Raw genomic sequence first — 21,414 nt, 5'->3', positions numbered from 1 at the left:
CAAGTATTTTGTGTTGTATCAAATTCTCTATTTACTAATTTTCCAATTTTCTAATTCACCAATTCCCAATTTCTCAAATTCCAAATATTCCGAATTACCCAAATTCCAAATTGTCCAAATTCCAAATCTCCCAAATTCCAAATTCCCCAAATTCCCAAATTCCCAAATTCCCAAATTCTCCAAATTTCAAGTCTCCCAAATTCCAAATTCCCCAATTCCCAAATTCCCCAATTCCCAAATTCCCCAATTCCCAAATTTCCAAATTCTCCAATTCCCCAATTCCCAAATTCCCCAATTTCCAAATCCCAAATTCTCAAATTCCCAAATCCCAAATTCCCCAAATTCCAAATCCTCCAAATTTCCAAATCCCAAATTTCAAATTCCCCAAATTCCAAATTCCAAAATCCCCAAATTCCAAAATCCCCAAATTCCAAAATCCCCAAATTCCAAAATCCCCAAATTCCAAAATCCCCAAATCCCAATATCCCCAAATCCCAAATTCCCCAATTCCCAAATCCCCAAATCCCAATATCCCCAAATCCCAAATTCCTCAATTCCCAAATTCCCCAATTTCCAAATCCCAAATTCTCAAATTCCCAAATCCCAAATTCCCCAAATTCCAAATCCCCCAAATTCCAAATTCCCCAAATTTTCAAATCCCAAATTTCAAATTCCCCAAATTCCAAATTCCAAAATCCCCAAATTCCAAAATCCCCAAATCCCAAATTCCCCAATTCCCAAATTTCCCAATTCCCCAATTCCCAAATTTCCAAATTCCCCAATTTCCAAATCCCAAATTCTCAAATTCCCCAAATCCCAAATTCCCCAAATTCTCTAAATTCCCCAAATTCTCCAAATTCCCTAAATTCTCCAAATTCCCAAATCCCTAAATTCCCAAATTCCGCATTCCCCATTTCCACTTCTCCAACTCCAAAGCAATATCAATTCTATTAAACTAAAATCAACTGCGCCAATTATTATCATATCAATCCTCTCTTCTATCAAATCCCCTCAATTTGATCACACATCCCAGAACATAATATGAAAGCAGTAGCGAGTGAGTTGTTACATGAATTACGAGAACTCGTGTTTTACAAGAGTATAAATATTGCAGTAATCACGCATGATCATTAAGAAAGCTTTGCAATTTTGCTCGGAGAATATGCAGACTGAAAATTCGTCCCTATCGCTCGGTAGATTAAAGCCAGACCGGAGTGGAAGCGTTGTCGGCCCCGCAAAATACATAGCCACAATCGATAGCATTCGAGTTCGATCCTGGACCATGGTCGGCGAGTCAAAGCGACTTGCAGCGGCGAAGGATGCGTGGAATGCAATGGGCGCGCCACGGAGTGCTGTTCTCCTCCACCCTTTGCTCCCCCTTCACCTTCTCTTCTTTTCTCTTCTGCTGCTTCTTCCTTCCTTTCTTCTTCCCATTCTTCGTCCCTCCTCTACTTCCTTTTCTCTCTTTCTTCTATACCTTTCCTGGTTGCACACTGTCTCGCCAGGGTGTACAGGACGCTAAACAGGTGATGGTCGATATTCACTGTAACGATTCTGTATTCTGTAATAATCTTAACCTCTTCGATGTTACGTTGCTTGGATGATTTTGTAATCTGGTATTTTTGGGGTTTCCATGTTTGAGGATTTGTAAATTTGACTTGGAATTTTGGAATTTAAGAATTTGATTTTAGCTTTTAGGAGTTTTAGGAAAATATTTCAAGCATTCCTTTACAACAGTACAAATTCTAAATTTTCAGATTCATAAATTCCAAATTTACAGATCCCAAATTTCCAAATTTTTAATTTTCAGATTCCAAATTTTCATGTTTCAAATTTTTAGATCCCAGATTTTCAAATTTTAAATTTCCAGATTTCCAAGTACCAAATTTGCAGATTCCTCATTTCCAGATTTCCAACTACCAAATTTGCAAATTCCTCATTTCCAGATTTCCAACTGCCAAATTTGCAAATTCCTCATTTCCAGATTTCCAACTACTAAATTTGCAAATTCCTCATTTCCAGATTTCCAACTACCAAATTTGCAAATTCCTCATTTCCAGATTTCCAACTACTAAATTTACAAATTCCTCATTTCCAGATTTCCAACTACCAAATTTGCAGATTCCTCATTTCCAGATTTTCAACTACCAAATTTACAAATTCCTCATTTCCAGATTTTCAACTACCAAATTTGCAAACTTCTAAATTTTCAGATCCCCAAATTCTTAAATCTAAAAATTCCCAAAATCCCCAAACTGCCAAATTTAATTCTCGAATGAATATCTGAATGCCCAAATCTCCGATAAATGAACCCCATATGATTCTCACACACACATACATACTATATGAATCCCCATACACATACACTGTCATTCGTTGACAAATCTCCACACTCCAAATAAATATATCGAATCCTTTTGCTCTACATTACTCAAAAGAAAATCCGTGACACCAACATCAGAAAGTAATCGATCTAGCCCGAAATCAGCGGCGGTAAGTTAATTTATCCTCTTCATCGTCGGCGAGAGAAAAGCGGAAGGAAAGCGGAGTAGAATTTACAAGGTACGTTATTCTTGCCGAAAATTTCGCCACTGTTTCCGGTTGTTCTCTTGCTCGGGAAAGGTGTATTTATTACCTTCTGGGGACAAACCTTCAGCAACAAACGAGTCGGGCGTAACGAAGCAAATACCATAAACGTGTAGGTTCGTGATAACAGCGAGTATGAAACATGAGGTAGAAAGAGGACAAAACGTGGTGAAATGAGAACGATAACGGTAATGAAAGCGTAAGTCGCTGTTGTATTGCATGGTGTTGTATTTACAATGTAATTATAATTGCGTGCAACATGTACGAGTGCATTGAACTGTTTAGCAAGTGTGGCGGTGTTGAGGAATACATCAGTGGTATTCGCGTGACATAACGTATACGTCACATTTGCACAAAGGAGTACGTTATGAACGATAAATGATATTTATTTTGTAAGCTGTGATATTCGAACGATATAATATTTGGAATTGACGTTCTATGTTAGTATGTATGAAAGGGGCACGTGACTTGAGAACCGTTCTGTTACGGTTACATGTAACATAATTATGCAAACATAAATTAATACGACGATATAATATCATTTTTTGCTTTGAAGTCTTTTTATGGAAATTTTTTAATTCACAGATTTGAGAAGTTAGGTTTCTGGAGGATTGAAAATTTGGAGGATTCAAAATTTAGTTTTGAGACATTTGGGTACTGAAGAATTTGGGGAATTTGGAATATTGGAAATTCAAAATGTTAGACATTGTAGAATTTGGGGAATTTGATACACTGGGAATTGGGTAATTGGGGGATTGTGGAGAATTTGGAAAATTGAAAATTGAGGAATTTGAGGAAATTGAGGAATTTGGGGAAATTGGAAAATTGGAAATTGAGAAATTTGGGGAATAGGGAGAATTAGAAATTGTGGAGTTTGCGAAATTTGGGGAATTTCGAGAAATAGAAATCGTGGATTTAGGAAATTTGGAAAATGGGAATTTGGGAACTTGGAAAATTGGAAAATTGGAAAATGGGGTATTTGGGGAATATAAGAATAAGAATTGAGAATTAGGGAATTTGGAATTTGGGGAATTTGGGGAATTTGGAACTTGGGGAATTTGAGAATTAGGGAGTTTGGAATTTGGGGAATTCGGAACTTGGGGAATTTGAGAATTAGGGAATTTGGAATTTGGGGAATTCGGAACTTGGGGAATTTGGGGAATTTGGAACTTGGGGAATTTGAGAATTAGGGAGTTTGGAATTTGGGGAATTCGGAACTTGGGGAATTTGAGAATTAGGGAATTTGGAACTTGGGGAATTTGAGAATTAGGGAATTTGGAACTTGGGGAATTTGGAATTTGGGGAATTTGGAATGTGAGAAATTTGGAATTTTAGGAATTTGGAACTTGGGGAATTTGGAATTTGGGGAATTTGGAATTTGGGAAATTTGGAATTTGGGGAATTTGGGAAATTTGGAACTTGGGGAATTTGGAATTTGGAAAATTGAAAAATTGGAAAAATGGCGAATTTGGAAAATTGAAAATTGTGGAATTTGTGAATTTTGGTTATTAGAAAATTAGAAAATCTAGAAACATGAAAGTTCAAAAATTTAAAAACCAATAAGTTTCTGAATTAAGAAACAAAAAATAGATTTAGAAATGTAGAAGCTTGAAAATGTAGATAGTTATGTTCTTAAAAATACAAAACCTCAAAAATTTGATAATTCTCGAGCTTGAATTTCGCAACTTTAAAAACTAACAATTTTACACACCTCCAAAATTCTACAACAGTCTCTTTCCTTATAACCTAAGCAGTCACTCATTTTGCCTATTAGTTAATCCAGCAGCGATTAAACGTGAAATGTCAGTAATATTCAAGACATATACGTCAAATTTAGATCAATTGCGTAAATAAACTGCAACGTGTTAAACGTACGTATAAAAAAAAAGCCGTGACACGAAGCAATTATAGAGTCCGTAGTTCGATCAGTTTTTTTTTTAATCGCCGTACGGTTACCATCGTCGTAACACTTGACACGAAACGCGAATTCCAGTACACCGTATTCACTTGGTATCGCGTGTTTTTCAACTGGATTGACAACTTCTGATTTATCGTAAAAATGTTGCTACGTAATAAAAGCAAGAATCGAAGTTAACTAATTACTCGATCTTTCGTTGACTGGAAGATTTATTATTTGTTAAAATATTTTTACTCATTTTTTACTACCTGATCACTTCTGTAAGTAGCATTAATCTTCTACTGATTTAAAATTTAAAGAAAAACAATTTAAAAGTAAAATACTTTTGAACTCTTAAAATTAACGATAATTAATATTCTTCATTTGTAAAATTAATATCACGAGTGTAAAACTCTGTAAATAGTTAACAACAAAAAGTTTTAATTACAGACAGCAAGAACTATCTTGAATAGTTTATTAACTAAGGAAATGACAATTTATGTTGGACAAACTACAAACATTTAATGGCAGGTATTTTATGCAACACTATGCAACTGAAATTGTAGAAATGACTGAAGAAGTAATGCACGCATATTTTCGCTTTATTTCATCGGAGAAAATCACCATCTTTTTGCCTGCACATGTTGCAGAATAGCCGGTATTTTTACAAATTTATAAATAAGATGTTTTTCATCTTCTTGAATTGCCCAGAGGCACAAATTGTCCCGCTCGACCAGTAAATTTCAGTGTACGCGAATTACCCTAGCAGGACGAGGATCTTTTTGTCGATCGTGTCTCGCCAACGCAGGCCTTTTTTAGCGCTGCTACACGAAACGCATAAAGAAAATAAGTGAAACCGTTCCCGTCGTTTAGTCAAGCCGTCCTCGGCTACCAGTTCGGCCGGTTTCCGTTTTCCACCGTCGCAAATAAATGAAATTTAATTCACAAAAGCTCGAACAGCGCCCAGGTAATATTCAAGTAACTAACCCCTCTTACACGGACAAAGTAAGAGGAAATAAAAGTGGTGAAAGGTGGATGGTCAATTTCAGTGATGGGCGACTCTCGACGTGGTTGATGTGCACTCGAGGGCACTTTAGTGTAAGCGATTTCTCAATTTCGAAATTGGAGGTTGCTATGTTTCTTTTGTGAAAGTAACATTTCTTAACTCTGTCAGTTAGAAATTTGCAATTTGGAATTCGGAAATTTTAGAATTTGGTAATGTGAAATTTGGGATTTGGAAATTTGAAATTTGGGAAATTTGGAATTTGGAATTTGGAGGATTTTGAAGTTGGAGTTTAGGGGATTTGGAATTTGGGGGATTTTGAATTTGGGGAATTTGGAATTTGGGGAATTTGGAATTGGGCGAGTTTGGAATTGGGGGAATATGGAATTGGGGGAATTTGGAATTTGGGGAATGTGGAATTTGGGGAATTTGGAATTGGGCGAGTTTGGAATTGGGGGAATTTGGAATTGGGGGAATTTGGAATTGGGGGAATTTGGAATTGGGGGAATTTGGAATTTGGGGAATTTGGAATTGGGGGAATTTGGAATTGGGGGAATTTGGAATTGGGGGAATTTGGAATTTGGGGAATTTGGAATTTGGGGAATTTGGAATTGGGCGAGTTTGGAATTGGGGGAATATGGAATTGGGGGAATTTGGAATGGGGGGAATTTGGAATTGGGGGAATTTGGAATTTGGGGAAATTGGAATTTAGTGAATTTGGAATTTGGGGAATTTCGAAGTTGGAGAATTTGGGGAATTTGAAATTTGGAGAATTTGGAATTTGGAAATTTCGGATCTCTAAATTTGGAACATGAAAATTTGAAATTTAGAAATTTGAGATCTATAAATTTGGAATTTGAAAATTTGAAATTTAGAAATTTGCGATCTATAAATATGTAATTTAAAAATTTCTAATTGGAAAATTTGTTAAGTTGAAAGTTTAGAATTTGCAAATTCGTGCATTTGAAAGAGAAAATTCAAAGACTAGAAAACATTGAAATTAGCAAATTAATTATTGATCAGACCTGCGTGCAAAATGAACTCACAGTACTTATATCTATCCGTGCGTACCTAATACGATTTACAACTATCCAATGATTTCGTTATCCGTAAAGGCCACGCAATGCTCCGCATCTTCTCCTGTAAGTACAAATTATTCGATTACTCGTATCATAAGTTGAGAACCGTTGTTCGAGTGACATTCAATGGAATCGTTGATAACAAATATTAGGTGGTTGAAAATCGCATCGAACTCATCGATACCTTTGGCAGTGATTCGCGTTTGGAAACGTGTGCCAACTAGTGGACGAGTGTCTGTGACGTCAACTCAGTTAAATTGGCTGAACTTTGAACTCGTGAGTAATCGGTGTTTCTCGCGTTTCATTCTTCATCCAGTTGGTCGAAGTTGAGAGACAGCCTGCAAAAGAACTTCGTCTCTTGAGCCTTGTCAGCCAGTGACGTGACTTCGGGACACGGCACCCCGACCCAAAGAGTTTCTACACTGAAATTGCAAAACATATCGCTGGGAAACTGGGAAACTCGGTAGGAAAGTTCGATTGTCGGAACGTACGCGTTCACTGGGTGACCACGTTTCAATTTATTTCCTATAGCTTAAGTCTTGAATCGAATGCCGTTCAATTCGTCTGGAAAGAAAATTTAGCGCGAAAGTTTAATTGCCACATACACTTCTTTATTACTTATATTTTTATCAATTTTACGCAAATACACATAAATATATTCTATTTATATTTCATATGTACATTTTGTCATTTAAAAAGGATTTAAGTAAGCATATTATCATATACAAATTTTTGTTTAAATTCAATGTACAACTTTAATAAATAGGTTGTATTTATATTTCACGTGTACATTCTTTTTATTTTAAGACGAATTTAAATAAGTATATTTTGATACACAAACATGATTACATGAGTCTGTTCTACATTTAAGATAAGTTAACAAAATTTAAATAAACATATTTATTGAAATTTGATATGTAGTTTTTCTTAATTGAAGGCAGATATAAATAAACTTAACTTAAATTGGTAACAAATTTAAATAAACATATTACATTTGTATTTGCTGTGTAATTATCTTTAAAGTCATATCTCAACATACAGGGTGTACTCTGCAGACGTGATTCTGAATAAGATTTCCCTTTGCGAAAATGGGGTTTGAAGCTTCGTTTTTGAATTAATAAGGAAAAACGCAAAACCAATCAGAGCGCGAGGAATACGCACGCGCAGACGCGAGAGCGGTAGCTTCGAGCCTAATGGCGGAGTGGGCGTAATCCTCGCGCTCTGATTGGTCCGATTGTAGTTGTGAGACACCCTGTATATGTACATTCGATATAATTATACATGAAGTTTCAATAAACATATACTGCATTCGAATTTGATATGTAATTACTTTTAATTCGAGTCAAATTTAAATAAATACATTTTATACAAACAGAGAAACACAGATAAATATTTTGTATTTAAAAAAATTCTAATTATATTTAACCAAGAAAATTTAATATGAATTCTTTTGAGATCTTGATTGAATAAAATGAAAAATATCTGTAAAAGTGTTAAAGTCCAAATGAAATAAATTAAATTTTGTAAAATAATAGATTTACTAATTCCCCGAAAGCGTACGCAATTTTAAGAAGCTTATTCAGGAATTTGAAGATAAAAAGTTACCGCGATGAAAGTTTCTCTTTTATCTTGGATTTCCCTTCTTTGGAAGTTGGATTTTCTCGTTTAAAAATATACGTACCTCGAGAACTTGAACTGCAGCTAGAATTTTGTTCAAAAAGTAAACCAGTGTTGTATCTCTGGCGTATAATTTGCATATGTTTAACTGACGATGCGTTATAACACTTTGTCCTTCTCTCTTCTCTTTCGTTTGCTCTTTACTAAGCTAAGTTTCAGTTAAAGATCTTTCTCTCTGGCAACTTCAAAATTTAGTCACAGTAGGATTACCAGTGCAGCGAACTTTATCATAAAGTATTTTAATCAGTTTTTGCCTGCAACTACATTAATCTAACAGAAAGATTTATGTCAACAGCGTTTCAAAGATATATCTATAAAGTTTAATTAAATAAAATTTTTTAGCAAAATAATTTTCGCAAATTAATAACTTTTAGGAAGGCAATCCTTAAATGAATAACGCACGAAATTTAATTTTAGTTACAACAAAATCTTGTATTCAAAATTTTTCAACGAAGAGTTATTTTTAAAAACTTCTTCCCATTCCAAGTTTGCATTACCTACAAAACTTTCATTCAAAGAAAAAACTAGTATTTTCACTTCGAAGCTTATTATTCTTGCGATTATTTTAGGCAATGTTCTCATTCGAAATTCGGCGTATCGTTCGATTATAATTATAGTCATCTCCGAGTCAGATTTACGGCTCGATTAATTCGTCCGGTATTGCAGCTACGATACGCCGGGTCTATTCAATGTGACAAGTCAAAATATGTGTTGAATAATGTAATCGAATTAGCTCCATCGTCGGTTTCCTTCGTTATCTTGGAACGTGATCCATGCAAAAGACGACGTTACAGTCGACAGCCCTGTAAGTGCGTTATAATGCAGAGAATGAAGGTACAGCGTTGCAAGATTCTCTGTTCCACCCTGTCTGAGTTCGCCCAGCTCTGCTTTTGAAGCGACCGAGCTAATGGAAGTCTGTCATGAAATAAACTTGTCTTTACTTGTGTACACGCAACGATACCTTTCACGGAACGCGTTCGGGAAAGCACAATGTATCATACACTAATGTCGTTGCCCGATAGGATGTCTACAGTCCTGAGCACCTTTGGCTTCCCTTGGGAAAATATGTCAGCCGAGTGTTTAGAGACATTGTGTTCCTTCGGCTTTGGGAATTTCGGATATCGATATGACGGTATAGTGATTTGGCTGTTTGGGAATTTGGGGATGTAGGGAAGTTAGAGATGTAGGAAGTTGGAGATTTAGGAATTTGGGGAGATAGGAATTTGGGGGTGTAGGAATTTGGGCCTTAGGAATTTGGGGGCATGGGAAGTTGGGGATTTGGGAATTTAGGGACATAGGAATTTAGGGATCTAAGAATTTGGAGGCATTGGAATTTGGGAATTTAGGAATTTGGGGGCATAGGAATTTGGGGAGATAGGAATTTGGGGGTGTAGGAATTTGGGCCTTAGGAATTTGGGGGCATGGGAAGTTGGGGATTTGGGAATTTAGGGACATAGGAATTTAGGGATCTAAGAATTTGGAGGCATTGGAATTTGGGAATTTAGGAATTTGGGGGCACAGGAATTTGGGGGCATAGGAATTTGGGGGCATAGGAATTTGGGGGTGTAGGAATTTGGGGACTTAGGAATTTGGGGGCATGGGAAGTCGGGGCATAGAAAGCTGGGGGCATGGGAAGTTGGGGATTTGGGAATTTGGGGATCTAAGAATTTGGAGGCATTGGAATTTGGGGAGATAGGAATTTGGGGGTGTAGGAATTTGGGGGCATGGGAAGTTGGGGCATAGAAAGCTGGGAGCATGGGAAGTTGGGGATTTGGGAATTTGGGGATCTAAGAATTTGGAGGCATTGGAATTTGGAGAGATAGGAATTTGGGGGCATGGGAAGTTGGGGCATAGAAAGCTGAGAGCATGGGAAGTTGGGGATTTGGGAATTTGGGGATCTAAGAATTTGGAGGCATTGGAATTTGGGAACGTAGGAATTTGGGAGCATAGGAATTTGAGAGCATAGGAAGTTGGCGATTTAGGAATTTGGGGGCACAGGAAGTTGGGGATTTAGGAATTTAGGTACATAGGAATTTGTATACCTTGGAATAGAAATCCTCAGATTTAAGAAACTCCGAACCACCACTCCAGTTGGAAATCTGAAACTTTCAGGTCTAAAATTCTAGAAAGCTAGAAATCCAGAAATTGCAGCACAGTAATTTAATATTTGAAAACCTTATGACTCTTTCATTTATATATTAATATTTATAATCGCATCAACCACTGATTACGTTATTAGCGACCTAACAATTCGGTTTACAGTTTACTATATAATCTGTCATCTTTCAGAAAGTTGAACAGATTCCATATTGATATCATAATAAAAATTTGAAAAATATTCACTCACAAATAATCCAACGAATTATTTCTTACACAATTTATAGTCACTTCATAGTCAAATCAATCCTACTACTGTCACTATACAAAGCTTATAGTTACTCTTCTAAACACTTCGTATATTATAGTTTTATCTGTGGCTTTAAAATGCAGCTGATAAAGTTTGTATCGAAATATGTGGCGTAATCTGTATATCGATTTGCACCGCGGTTCTGGGATTCGTATATAACAAAATTTCCTTGAATTCCATCGGTGTCAGAATTTGCATAGATACACGCAATGTATGCAATCGAAAGTGTCGGGGCAATATGCAAACGTTGACATCGAACTGTCCGATATTCGTATTGTTCATCGAATCTAATAGAATTTTCATTCTGCTGTTCTTTCCCATATGGTCTGTTCACATTCGGTGTACATACTCATTCGTGTGTGTGCAACTTATCAGATTTATTTTCTGCTATTAATATCTATGTGTGGTTACACTTTCAACTTTGACTTTACGTATACTGTTTCTATTTTCTGGAAAGATTTGGAAGGATTCTTTTTTTGAGGATTTGGGAAGGTATGTGTACAGTTACTGTGCATATGTGAATCTAATTTCTTTAATTTCTAGAGAATCTAATTTTATCTGGCTTCTTTATGGAAATACGAGATTTGGAAAATAAAGAATTTGCGGTTGTAGACATTTGGAAGTTTAAAAATACAAAAATTTTAAAGTCTGGAAATTTGAAAATGTAGAAATTCAAGAATGCAGAGATTTGTCAACTTAGAAATTAAAAAAATAGAGATTTGTAAACTTATAAATTTATAAATATAAAAATGTAGAAAATTGAAAATTTCAGACTTAAAAAATTGAAAAATTCGAAACCTCGAAAACCTAAAAGTCCACAAATTCGAAACGTCACTAAAAAATAAAAATTTAAAACTTGTTAACATCCTACATCCGAAAATACGAACGTTTCAACCCGTCTTATTCAAGAAATTTATTCAATTACTTCCGTCAACAAGTGAAACTCGGAATTTTAAAGATTCATATGGCTATGACAGACATTCAGAAAAGTTGTGCAGAGTGCGAGACCTGTCTTCAAACACTGATGAATAACACATCCTGGCCTATCTACGAGACAATACCGAGGGTCCTCGACTATCTACACATGCTCGTATGTCCTGTCCAGACGGCACGGCTCATGGCGAAGAATATAAAATACCATATCTATTGGAATTTTACGTTCCATGATGCCGAAAATGACGGACTCTTTTCGTATTCATTCACCAACGTCGTCATAACTTTTATATTAACATTTTTATATGAAAAGAAAATAGAAAATTATTTTAGAATATAAAAAAGAAATTTGAATTTATCAGAGTTAGTTTAGAGAGCTTATCTTTGTTATAATTTATAAATTCATATTTTGTGATAGAATTCTATATTAAACTCTTCGAAGAATAGTGGTATTAATAGTCATGTATAAGTTGTCTTATTCTAGAGTTAGTCAGAAAGTTTGATCAAATCTTTCAAAATCGAAAAAAGTACCAATCATGTTACAATACCTTCAATATTCTGCAAAGCCACTCATTAGCAGAATCGTAATAAATAAGTTCATTACAAATTTTAGTATCATTTCCTTTATTTATTGTACCACAAAGGGAAGTTCCACGTGCTTGTAGACATATCATTAAACATCTCTCAAGATCCATTAAAATGACGCTACAATATTTTGAGTATTCAGCAAAATTATAGCTAAGTGCACCAGAGTTTGTTCGTTGTGAAGAGATGTTTTGGATATTATTTATAAGACATAGAAATAATATTCAAGCCTGTAGACATATCATTAAACATCTCTCAAGATCCATTAAAATGACGCTACAATATCTTGAATATTCAGCAAAATTATAGCTAAGTGCACCAGAGTTTGTTCATTGTGAATATTATTTATAAGACATAGAAATAATATTCAAGCCTGTAGACATATCATTAAACATCTCTCAAGATCCATAAAAATCACGCTATAATATCTTGAGTATTCAGCAAAATTATAGCTAAGTGCGCCAGAGTTTGTTCGTTGTGAAGAGATGTTTTGGATATTATTTATAAGACATAGAAATAATATTCAAGCCTGTAGACATATCATTAAACATCTCTCAAGATCCATAAAAATCACGCTATAATATCTTGAGTGTTTAGCAAAATTATAGTTAAGTGCACCAGAGTTTGTTCATTGTGAATATTATTTATAAGACATAGAAATAATATTCAAGCCTGTAGACATATCATTAAACATCTCTCAAGATCCATAAAAATCACGCTACAATATCTTGAGCATTCAGCAAAATTATAGCTAAGTGCACCAGAGTTTGTTCGTTGTGAAGAGATGTTTTGGATATTATTTATAAGACATAGAAATAATATTCAAGCCTGTAGACATATCATTAAACATCTCTCAAGATCCATAAAAATCACGCTATAATATCTTGAGTATTCAGCAAAATTATAGTTAAGTGCACCAGACTTTGTTCGTTGTGAAGTTTTGAATATTCTTCTGCACGAACGAGCATGTACGGAGTCGAATTTACACCTCTGATTACCATTTACCTATGACTCATACGCAAGAGGGGATTCGGTGTAGGTGGCAACAGAGGGAAAAAGAGGAGAACAAGAAGACCGGAAGTGCCGAAGGAAAGGAAGGAAGCGACTCTAAACGAGCCACCAACCCGACACTATAAGAGATATCGCGTTACCGTCTGAACAGTAAGATTTCACGTTATTGTCCCTGTTAATGACGCTCTGGTTGTTCTATTGCGCCGGAATAGCGGTCTCGACGTTCGTTCACCCTTCTGTCTTGCTATCGATATCGCGTTATCGTCGACATCGATACCATCGCCACCCTCGCCGCCCGATTTCGTGGTAACATCGAACCGCATATCGATTGTTCACGGGACCACCCTGGCGGCAGTATGCAAACGAAGGGGATATCGCAGTCGCAGGATTTCCCGGAGCAGTTCGCTCTCGTAGGTACTCTTTTTTTTCCTTTTCTGTTTGCTCGGGTGATCAAATAACGAGCAAGTTCTGATTTCGTGAAGCTGGCGATCGTTGAAAACGCCGCCATTTCTAGAACCGGGGATAATTGTCAGGATCGATGAAACATAAACGAGGACGTTTGCGAAGTTGTCGATATATTTGTGGATTAATTTCGCTACAAATTTAAGGAGGTCCACTTCTACAGTCCCTGGATCCATAGACTTTTATACACCAAGATACCTAAATTCTTTTATCTTCATATCCTCAAAAGTTGACCACATTTTAAAATTTAAAAATATGTAGATTCCTGAATCCCCAGATTGCATTCCTAAGATTGAATTCCTAAGTTATCTATATTTCTAGCCTTCTAGATTTCTAGATCACCAATTTTTAGTTTCCCAAATTGTTAGACCCACAAATACCTAAATGTCTTCAGATTTCCAAATTACAAGTTTGTTCAATTTCCAGAACCCTACAGCCCACCAATTAGATCACCGAATTTCTAGATCTCCAAATACCTAAACTCCTATATTTCTAGATCTCCAAATTCGTAGCCCAAGTTCTTAGCTCCCCAAATTCCTAGATCTCCAAATCTACCTTCCTATATCTCTACATCTTCCAATCTCAAGGTTCCGTTTCCTAGTTGTGCCCACATTAATGTCCGTTTCTTGATTTCTACATCCGTAGCTCTTTAAATCCTGAGGTCTTCAAATTCCTATGCAAATCTTACTCCTGTGGAATCCACACTCGCTGCTGACCAAAGACATCCTATCGCAATTAAAACTCAAATACCGATCCTCCGACATCCCAGCCTAATCGAGATGCGCAAAAAATGTCTCCATATCAACCTGTATCAGTTTGTCCCTATATCAGTTCGTACATTAGGCAGACCTATGCATGAGTCTCTCTATCAGTTCGATCTCTGCTAAGCAAAATGATTTGACGGAAAACCTTAACGTTTACACGATAACCTTGAAAATTTGTCTTGTAACAGATAGGATGTCTGACAACGATTATGAGCAGCGATTCTTCTCCCACGCAAGTCCGTGTCACGAGACATCGCTCTATCCAGATAGAAAATTGTTTCAAGTCCCCGACCACGCGGTCCATTATCATATATTAACGTCGGCACGAAGCGCTGGCGGGACGTTCGGTATGCGTGCGCTTATCACGAGATAATCCGCCAATCTTCTAATCTTCTTCATTTGAATCGCGGCGTAGAAACGGAATACATTATTATCGTTTATATTTCGGGTCAAGGGTGACCCAAGGCATCCACTCGAGCGAAGTTATCGGCCGCCTTCTTTCATTCCGCGAAGGTGAACGCGAGTCCACGCGGAGGAGGCGGAAGATCCTCCTCCCTCGGTGCGATCGCGTGGGAGCTCAAGGAAAGAGGCAGTAATACGCGAACTGCAACCACGCGTATTAACTGTTCGTCTATTTAAAATAATATGCTACGGCGACTAATTTTTGCCGCTTTCGGCGATGTATCGCAAGTCGCGATGGAAGATTTTGTACGGCGAGTTGCGAAGGCTTCGGAGACGTACTTGGAAATTTTTGGAAGTGAGGAATTTGGAATTTTGGATTTGGGGGAATTTGAGATTCGGGGAAATTTGGGATTTGGGGAATATGGGATTTGAGGGAATTTGAGATTCGGGGGAATTTGGGACTTGGGGAATTTGGAATTTGGGGAGGATTTGAGATTCGGGGGAATTTGGGACTTGGGGAATTTGGAATTTGGGAAATATGGGATTTGGGGAATATGGGATTTGGGGAAATTTGAGATTTAGGGAATTTGGGATTTGGGGAATGTGTGATTTGGGGGGATTTGAGATTCGGAGGAATTTGGGATTTGGGGAATATGGGATTTGTGGGAATTTGAGACTCGGGGGAATTTGGGACTTGGGGAATTTGGAATTTGGGAAATATGGAATTTGGGGTATATGGGATTTGGGGGAATTTGGGATTTGGGGAATTTGGGATTTGGGGAATGTGGGATTTGGGGGAATTTGAGATTCGGAGGAATTTGGAATTCGGGGGAATTTAGGAGCTGGGAAATTTGGGATTTGGGGTATGTGGGATTTGGGGGAATTTGGGATTCGGAGGAATTTGGGATTTGGGAAATTTGGGATTCGGGGGAATTTAGGAGTTGGGGAATTTGGGATTTAGGGAATTTGGAATTTGGGGAACTTCGGATTTAGGGAATTTGGAATTTGGGTAATTTGAGAATTGGGGAATCTTGGAATTGGGGAGTCTTGGAATTGGAGAATCTTGAAATTTGGAAATCTTGGAATTGGAGAAGCTTGGAATTGTCGAATTAGAAAGTTTTGATCTAGGGAATTTTGGGATCTGGGGAATTTGGGATTGGGGATCTGGGGACTTGAGGATTTAGGGAAGTTGAGGAATTGGGAGATTGGAAAATTGGGAAATTGAAAACTTGGGAATTTAGATATTTAGGAATTTGAGAATTTGAAAATTTGTAACATGAGTACTTGAAAATTTAGAAATTCAGAAGCTTATAATTTAAGTATTTAGAAATTTATAATCCTCAAAATTAAAAACTCTAAACTTATGAAACTTAAACATTCAGAAATAAATGCCTTAAAGAACTAAGAGGCTTGAAAAGTAAATCTACGGATATAAAAGTGAATAGCATAGTGAATTAAAAGTAATTAGAAAAAGTTTTCAACTTTGCAAGTCGTTCGTCTACGAATCTGGCAAACGCATAGAAATCGTAACACAGACAATGGAAATGCTTGTGACATGCCAAAAGAGTAACATAAAAGTCTTTTATAGGAATAATTTCGTTAGTTCTGAGAAAAATCGTATACAAATAGCGTTCATCAAATTGACAATAGAAAATATAAAAAAGGAAACGAACGTCAAAACGTGAACAGGTTCTCGTGGCGGATCGTGAGGCCTTCATCAAAGAAAAGAAAAGAAAAGAGGTCACCATTTATCGTTGTCGAGCTATTATGAAACGTTTCGCTGCTGTAATTGGCATGTTCTTCGTTCTACTTTGACTTAAATGAAACTAATGCATCGTAAAGTGAAAAAGAATTGTTGAACCCGGATCCTATATACGTTCGTCGAATGATCGTTCTATCTACCGAGTTTTCTAGGTGCTTGACAAATCCTTCTTTTGTACCTTTAATACAGCAACATGTTGCCTATAATCGGAACGACGGAATATAAATTGTTACTTAGAATTGGATCGATGTAATCGAATTTGTCGTTAAAACAAATTTTAAATGAAACAGAAAAAAATGGTAAGAAATCATTTTTGACTTTTTGTCTTCTAGATGGATAATTATAATTTTCTATTTCGAGTTTGTGCTAGAATATTAGTGTTCAGTAATCAATGAGGTTATGCACAAATATGTCCATTAGAAATTTCGATGCTACTTATTTTTTAATTTGTTGTATTACGAAAAGAATTCTTTCCGTCATTGTATTCTACAGGCTGTCTCACAATTAGTGTAGGTCCCTGAAATGGGGGGGTAACAGACGTGATTCTGAAGAAGATTTCCCTTTACGAAAATGGGATTTGAAGCTCCTTTTTTTAATTATTAAGGAAAAACGCGGACAAATCAGAGCGGCGAGGATTACGCATGCGCAGACGCGAGAGCGGCAGCTTAAACCTCGCGCTCTGATTGGTCCGATTGGTACCTCCCATTTCAGGGACCTACACTAGTTGTGAGACACCCTGTATAATACAAATCATTCTAAAATCTTTACTGTTTAAATAAAAAATTAAAGAAAACAGGACTTGTGATATTAAAAATTACCAATAATACCAAGTAAAAATTGCCTATATGCGAACTGCTACTGATTTCCTCTTAATACAATAAGAAAAGAAATATAAGCATAAAGGGCTCACCTCGTAAATAATACAGATCAAATAAAATATTAAAATTTGATGATATAAAATTAGATCTCGATTGCAAAAACTGGCGTGATAAACGACGAGAAAGGTACGAAATAATTTGATGTACCTGTAACACGTGAGAGCAGCCGTAGTTAATGAAATTAGCAGACGAATGGGAGCAGACATTAAAAAGAACGAAGAAGAAACAATGAAGAATGACGCGGAAGGCGTGTAAAAGAGGAGAACAACGCAGACTGTAATTGTAGAGTGTAAAAGGAGAGGATAACGCAGCAAGATAAAAAGGAAATCGGCGAAGATGACGAGAACGATGTTTGCACACCCACGCGTGTCGTCTTAATTACGACAGAGCCAGTGGCCGGTTTTACGATTATACGGTTTCGAGAAGCACAACCGTCGGCTTACTTCCTTTTATAGCCGGTATTAAAAGGTAATTGGGATGAACATGGCCATGGAAGTACACCGCGAGATACGAACGATAACCTTAATGACGATCGCGTATGCAAACGTTTATATGAACATGCTTGCGCTACAATTTACAATACCTCTAGAAAATATTACACTGCTGACTCGACTTTGCTCGCTAATTTCGGGGAAAATTGATTGTAACTCTCTGAAAAACGCGCGTGGAGATTTTATGCATTGAAATTGTTTCTTTGTTATTTTATTTACAAGTGTATGAGTAAATTTTTAAGTCGCGTGGAGTTTATTTGGAAGCTTATGAAGTTGGTTGGGTATTTGGAAATTTCAGTTTTTGAGAGATTGAAGATTTAGAGTTTTTAAATTTGTGAAATTGGGAAATTAGGAAGTGGAAAATTTAGTTATGTGCATATTTGGAAATTGGGGGATTGGGAGTTGGGGATCGGAAATTTAGGGATTTGAGATTTGGGGGATTTGGGGAATTTGGGATTTGGGGAATTTGGGATTTGGGGAATTTGGGATTTGGGGAATTTGGGATTTGGGGAATTTGGGATTTGGGGAATTTGGGATTTGGGGAATTTGGGATTTGGGGAATTTGGGATTTGGGGAATTTGGGATTTGGGGAACTTGGGATTTGGGGAACTTGGGATTTGGGCAATTTGGGATTTGGAGAATTTGGGATTTGGGAAATTTGGAATTTGGGGAACTTGGGATTTGGGAAATTTGGGATTTGGGGAACTTGGGATTTGGGGAACTTGGAATTTGGGGAACTTGGGATTTGGGGAATTTGGGATTTAGGGAACTTGGGATTTGGGGAACTTGGAATTTGGGAAACTTGGGATTTGGGGAATTTGGAATTTGGGGAACTTGGGATTTGGGGAATTTGGGATTTGGGGAACTTGGGATTTGGGGAACTTGGAATTTGGGGAATTTGGGATTTGGGGAACTTGGGATTTGGGGAACTTGGGATTTGGGGAATTTGGGATTTGGGGAATTTGGGATTTAGGGAACTTGGGATTTGGAAATTTGGGAATTTGGGATTTGAGATTTGGGAATTTGGGATTTGAGGATTTTGGAGAATTTGGAATTTGAGGAATTTGGAAAGTGGAGAATCTGGAATTTAGGGAATTTGGAATTTGAAATTTTGGAAATTGAAAAAGTAAGAAATTTGAAAATTGGAAATTCTGAAAATTTGCTTCTTCGTAAATTCGAAAACATGTAATTATTCTAAACGTAGAACAATATTCAGAATTCTTCTAAATAAAAAAATTCAGAACTTCTCAACAATTAGAAAGTACAGTTCAGCAATTTTTCGTATGGTAACTTGAAACATCAAATTTTTGTTCCTCCATTAACAGTTTAAATCGCACAATATTTCACGTTACATTTCAATTGACTTTTTCGACAAAATAAATTGACTTTCTCCAGCAGAATTAATTTTATTAATTTCAACGCATTATGATGATACTGTAACACGATCTTCGATTGCAAACTTTCGACCATTAAAATTCGACATGAAAAAAGTAATGTAAATATTGATATGACATTATCGTGACATATTTGACAAAAAAGTACAGTAGCAGTTGATACGTATAAATTATACGGTTGATATCGCAGCAGCGATAATATATCTTGTTCTGAACGAATACATTAGCGTCAGTTACGTGACGAATGGACAATTTTACAGCGAATACGAACGTACTTTGTTTAATTTCAGGGGAAACATATAATCGTGAAACCCGAATGAAAAATGTAAGGTAACTCTCCGAATCTGACAAAAAGTTGATTATGTTCGCAATCAGTGGGAAGTCATCGACCGCGAATTTTTGATCGATGTCGCTATTGAGAAAATTGAAGTACGCGCTGACGAGCTGTGCAATGATAAATGCATTCATATTTCAGCGAGTGAAAGGGTTCAATCTAGCCGAGTACGTGGTAATTTTATATCGACTTACTGCTTCACACGTTTCGCTGGAAGTCGAAGTATACCTACGGAGATTCACAAAGAAATGTGATTTTCTGAAAATTGTAATATTAAGCTTACAAATTTATTTCGTAAATAACAGTGAGAGGGATGCAAATTAAATAATAAATTTTAATAGTGTTGACTTATTTCAATTTTGTAACAAAAATTAAGTTCAGAGTGTAATCACACATTTTATATATTTCTTCAAAATATTATAGGTTAGGTTGAGCTAACCTTTTTTGTAAGTAACTTCGTTCTGAATTAGACGTCGATAATCGGGGAAGGTTAGGTTCATGTATCATTTCGAAATATTATAGGTTAGGTTAAGCTAATTTTCTTTACAGATAACTTTGATGATTAATCCGAAGAGGTTAGGTTAGGTTTCATTATACATTTCATATATCATTTCGAAATATTATAGGTTAGGCTAAGCTAACTTTCCTTACAGATAGCTTTGATGATTAATCGGAAGAGGTTAGGTTTAATTATACATTTCATATATCACTTTGATATATTATAGGTTAGGTTAGGTTAAGCTAACTTTCCTTACAGATAGCTTTGATGATTAATCGGAAGAGGTTAGGTTTAATTATACATTTCATATATCACTTTGATATATTATAGGTTAGGTTAGGTTAAGCTAACTTTTCTTACAAACAGCTTCGATAATCAATCAGAGAAGGTCAAGTTAGGTTTAATTATACATTTCATATATCACTTTCAAATATTATATGATACTCGTATTAACTATTTAGAAATATGAACACTAAATATCATAAAACATTGTGAAAATATTTTGTACATATTAAAAATAAAGATACTATCTGATCAAATTTTCAACTACTTCAGTATAGCAGTCATGTTTTTGCAAAATAATACAAGAATTTGGAAATGTACCTATTCTGTACAATGACCCTTAGTTATAACTAAATTCACAAATTTCTGAAGAGGTCAAAGAAGAAAAGTAAAAGAAGATTTTTTGATTTCAGGTGAGAAAATTGTGCGGTCGTCCAGAATTGCAAGCATCGGAGGGAACCGTTACCGATGCAACTGCAACGGGGAAGTCGGCGTCGAACAACCTCGAGATGCACGCAGCTGCATCGCCGGCAACGCATAGAACAGTACCGACTCAGTTGCACGTGCAGCTAGGTAATTTCTTGGCCAGTGTCGTCAGATCACGAACCTTCTATGGCACTTTGGCCGACACGATCTGCGAAGAGTATCCTGACAAACGATGCTGGAATGGCGAACGCGTCGGAGAGTAAGTACACTTGCTTCTTTTACCTGTTAACTTTAACCCTAGGTAAATGTATAAACTACGCTGTCTTTGCACAATTTTCTTCAACGAATACTTCGAGTTTGGATATTAAGCAGGCTAATTTGAAAATTTTCGGGTTTTCATTTTTCTGTGCACTGAAATTCAAATCCACAAATTTTTAAATTTTTTATATTTTTTAAATGACTTGTAAATTCTTCAATTTCCAACTTTTCAAGTTGTTATATTTTTATATTTTAATTATACATGTATTAATTTATAGGTATCT

The 21,414-nt window shown here is 36.2% G+C and overlaps 1 protein-coding gene across 2 annotated transcripts in view; it reads left to right on the top strand.

Moving 5' to 3' along the window:
- dally (division abnormally delayed protein) overlaps positions 1–21,414 on the top strand; it is a 142,894-nt gene that overhangs the window by 73,141 nt on the left and 48,339 nt on the right. For both annotated transcript variants that reach the window (XM_003701239.3, XM_076532287.1), the window contains exon 5: positions 20,860–21,131. In XM_003701239.3, coding sequence (XP_003701287.2) covers positions 20,860–21,131 — 272 coding nt within the window. The remainder of the gene's footprint in view (positions 1–20,859; positions 21,132–21,414) is intronic.

This window comes from Megachile rotundata, chromosome 1 (genome assembly GCF_050947335.1).
Source record: "Megachile rotundata isolate GNS110a chromosome 1, iyMegRotu1, whole genome shotgun sequence".
Taxonomy (NCBI): domain Eukaryota; kingdom Metazoa; phylum Arthropoda; class Insecta; order Hymenoptera; family Megachilidae; genus Megachile; species Megachile rotundata.
This window is presented reverse-complemented; position numbering and strand designations above follow the sequence as displayed.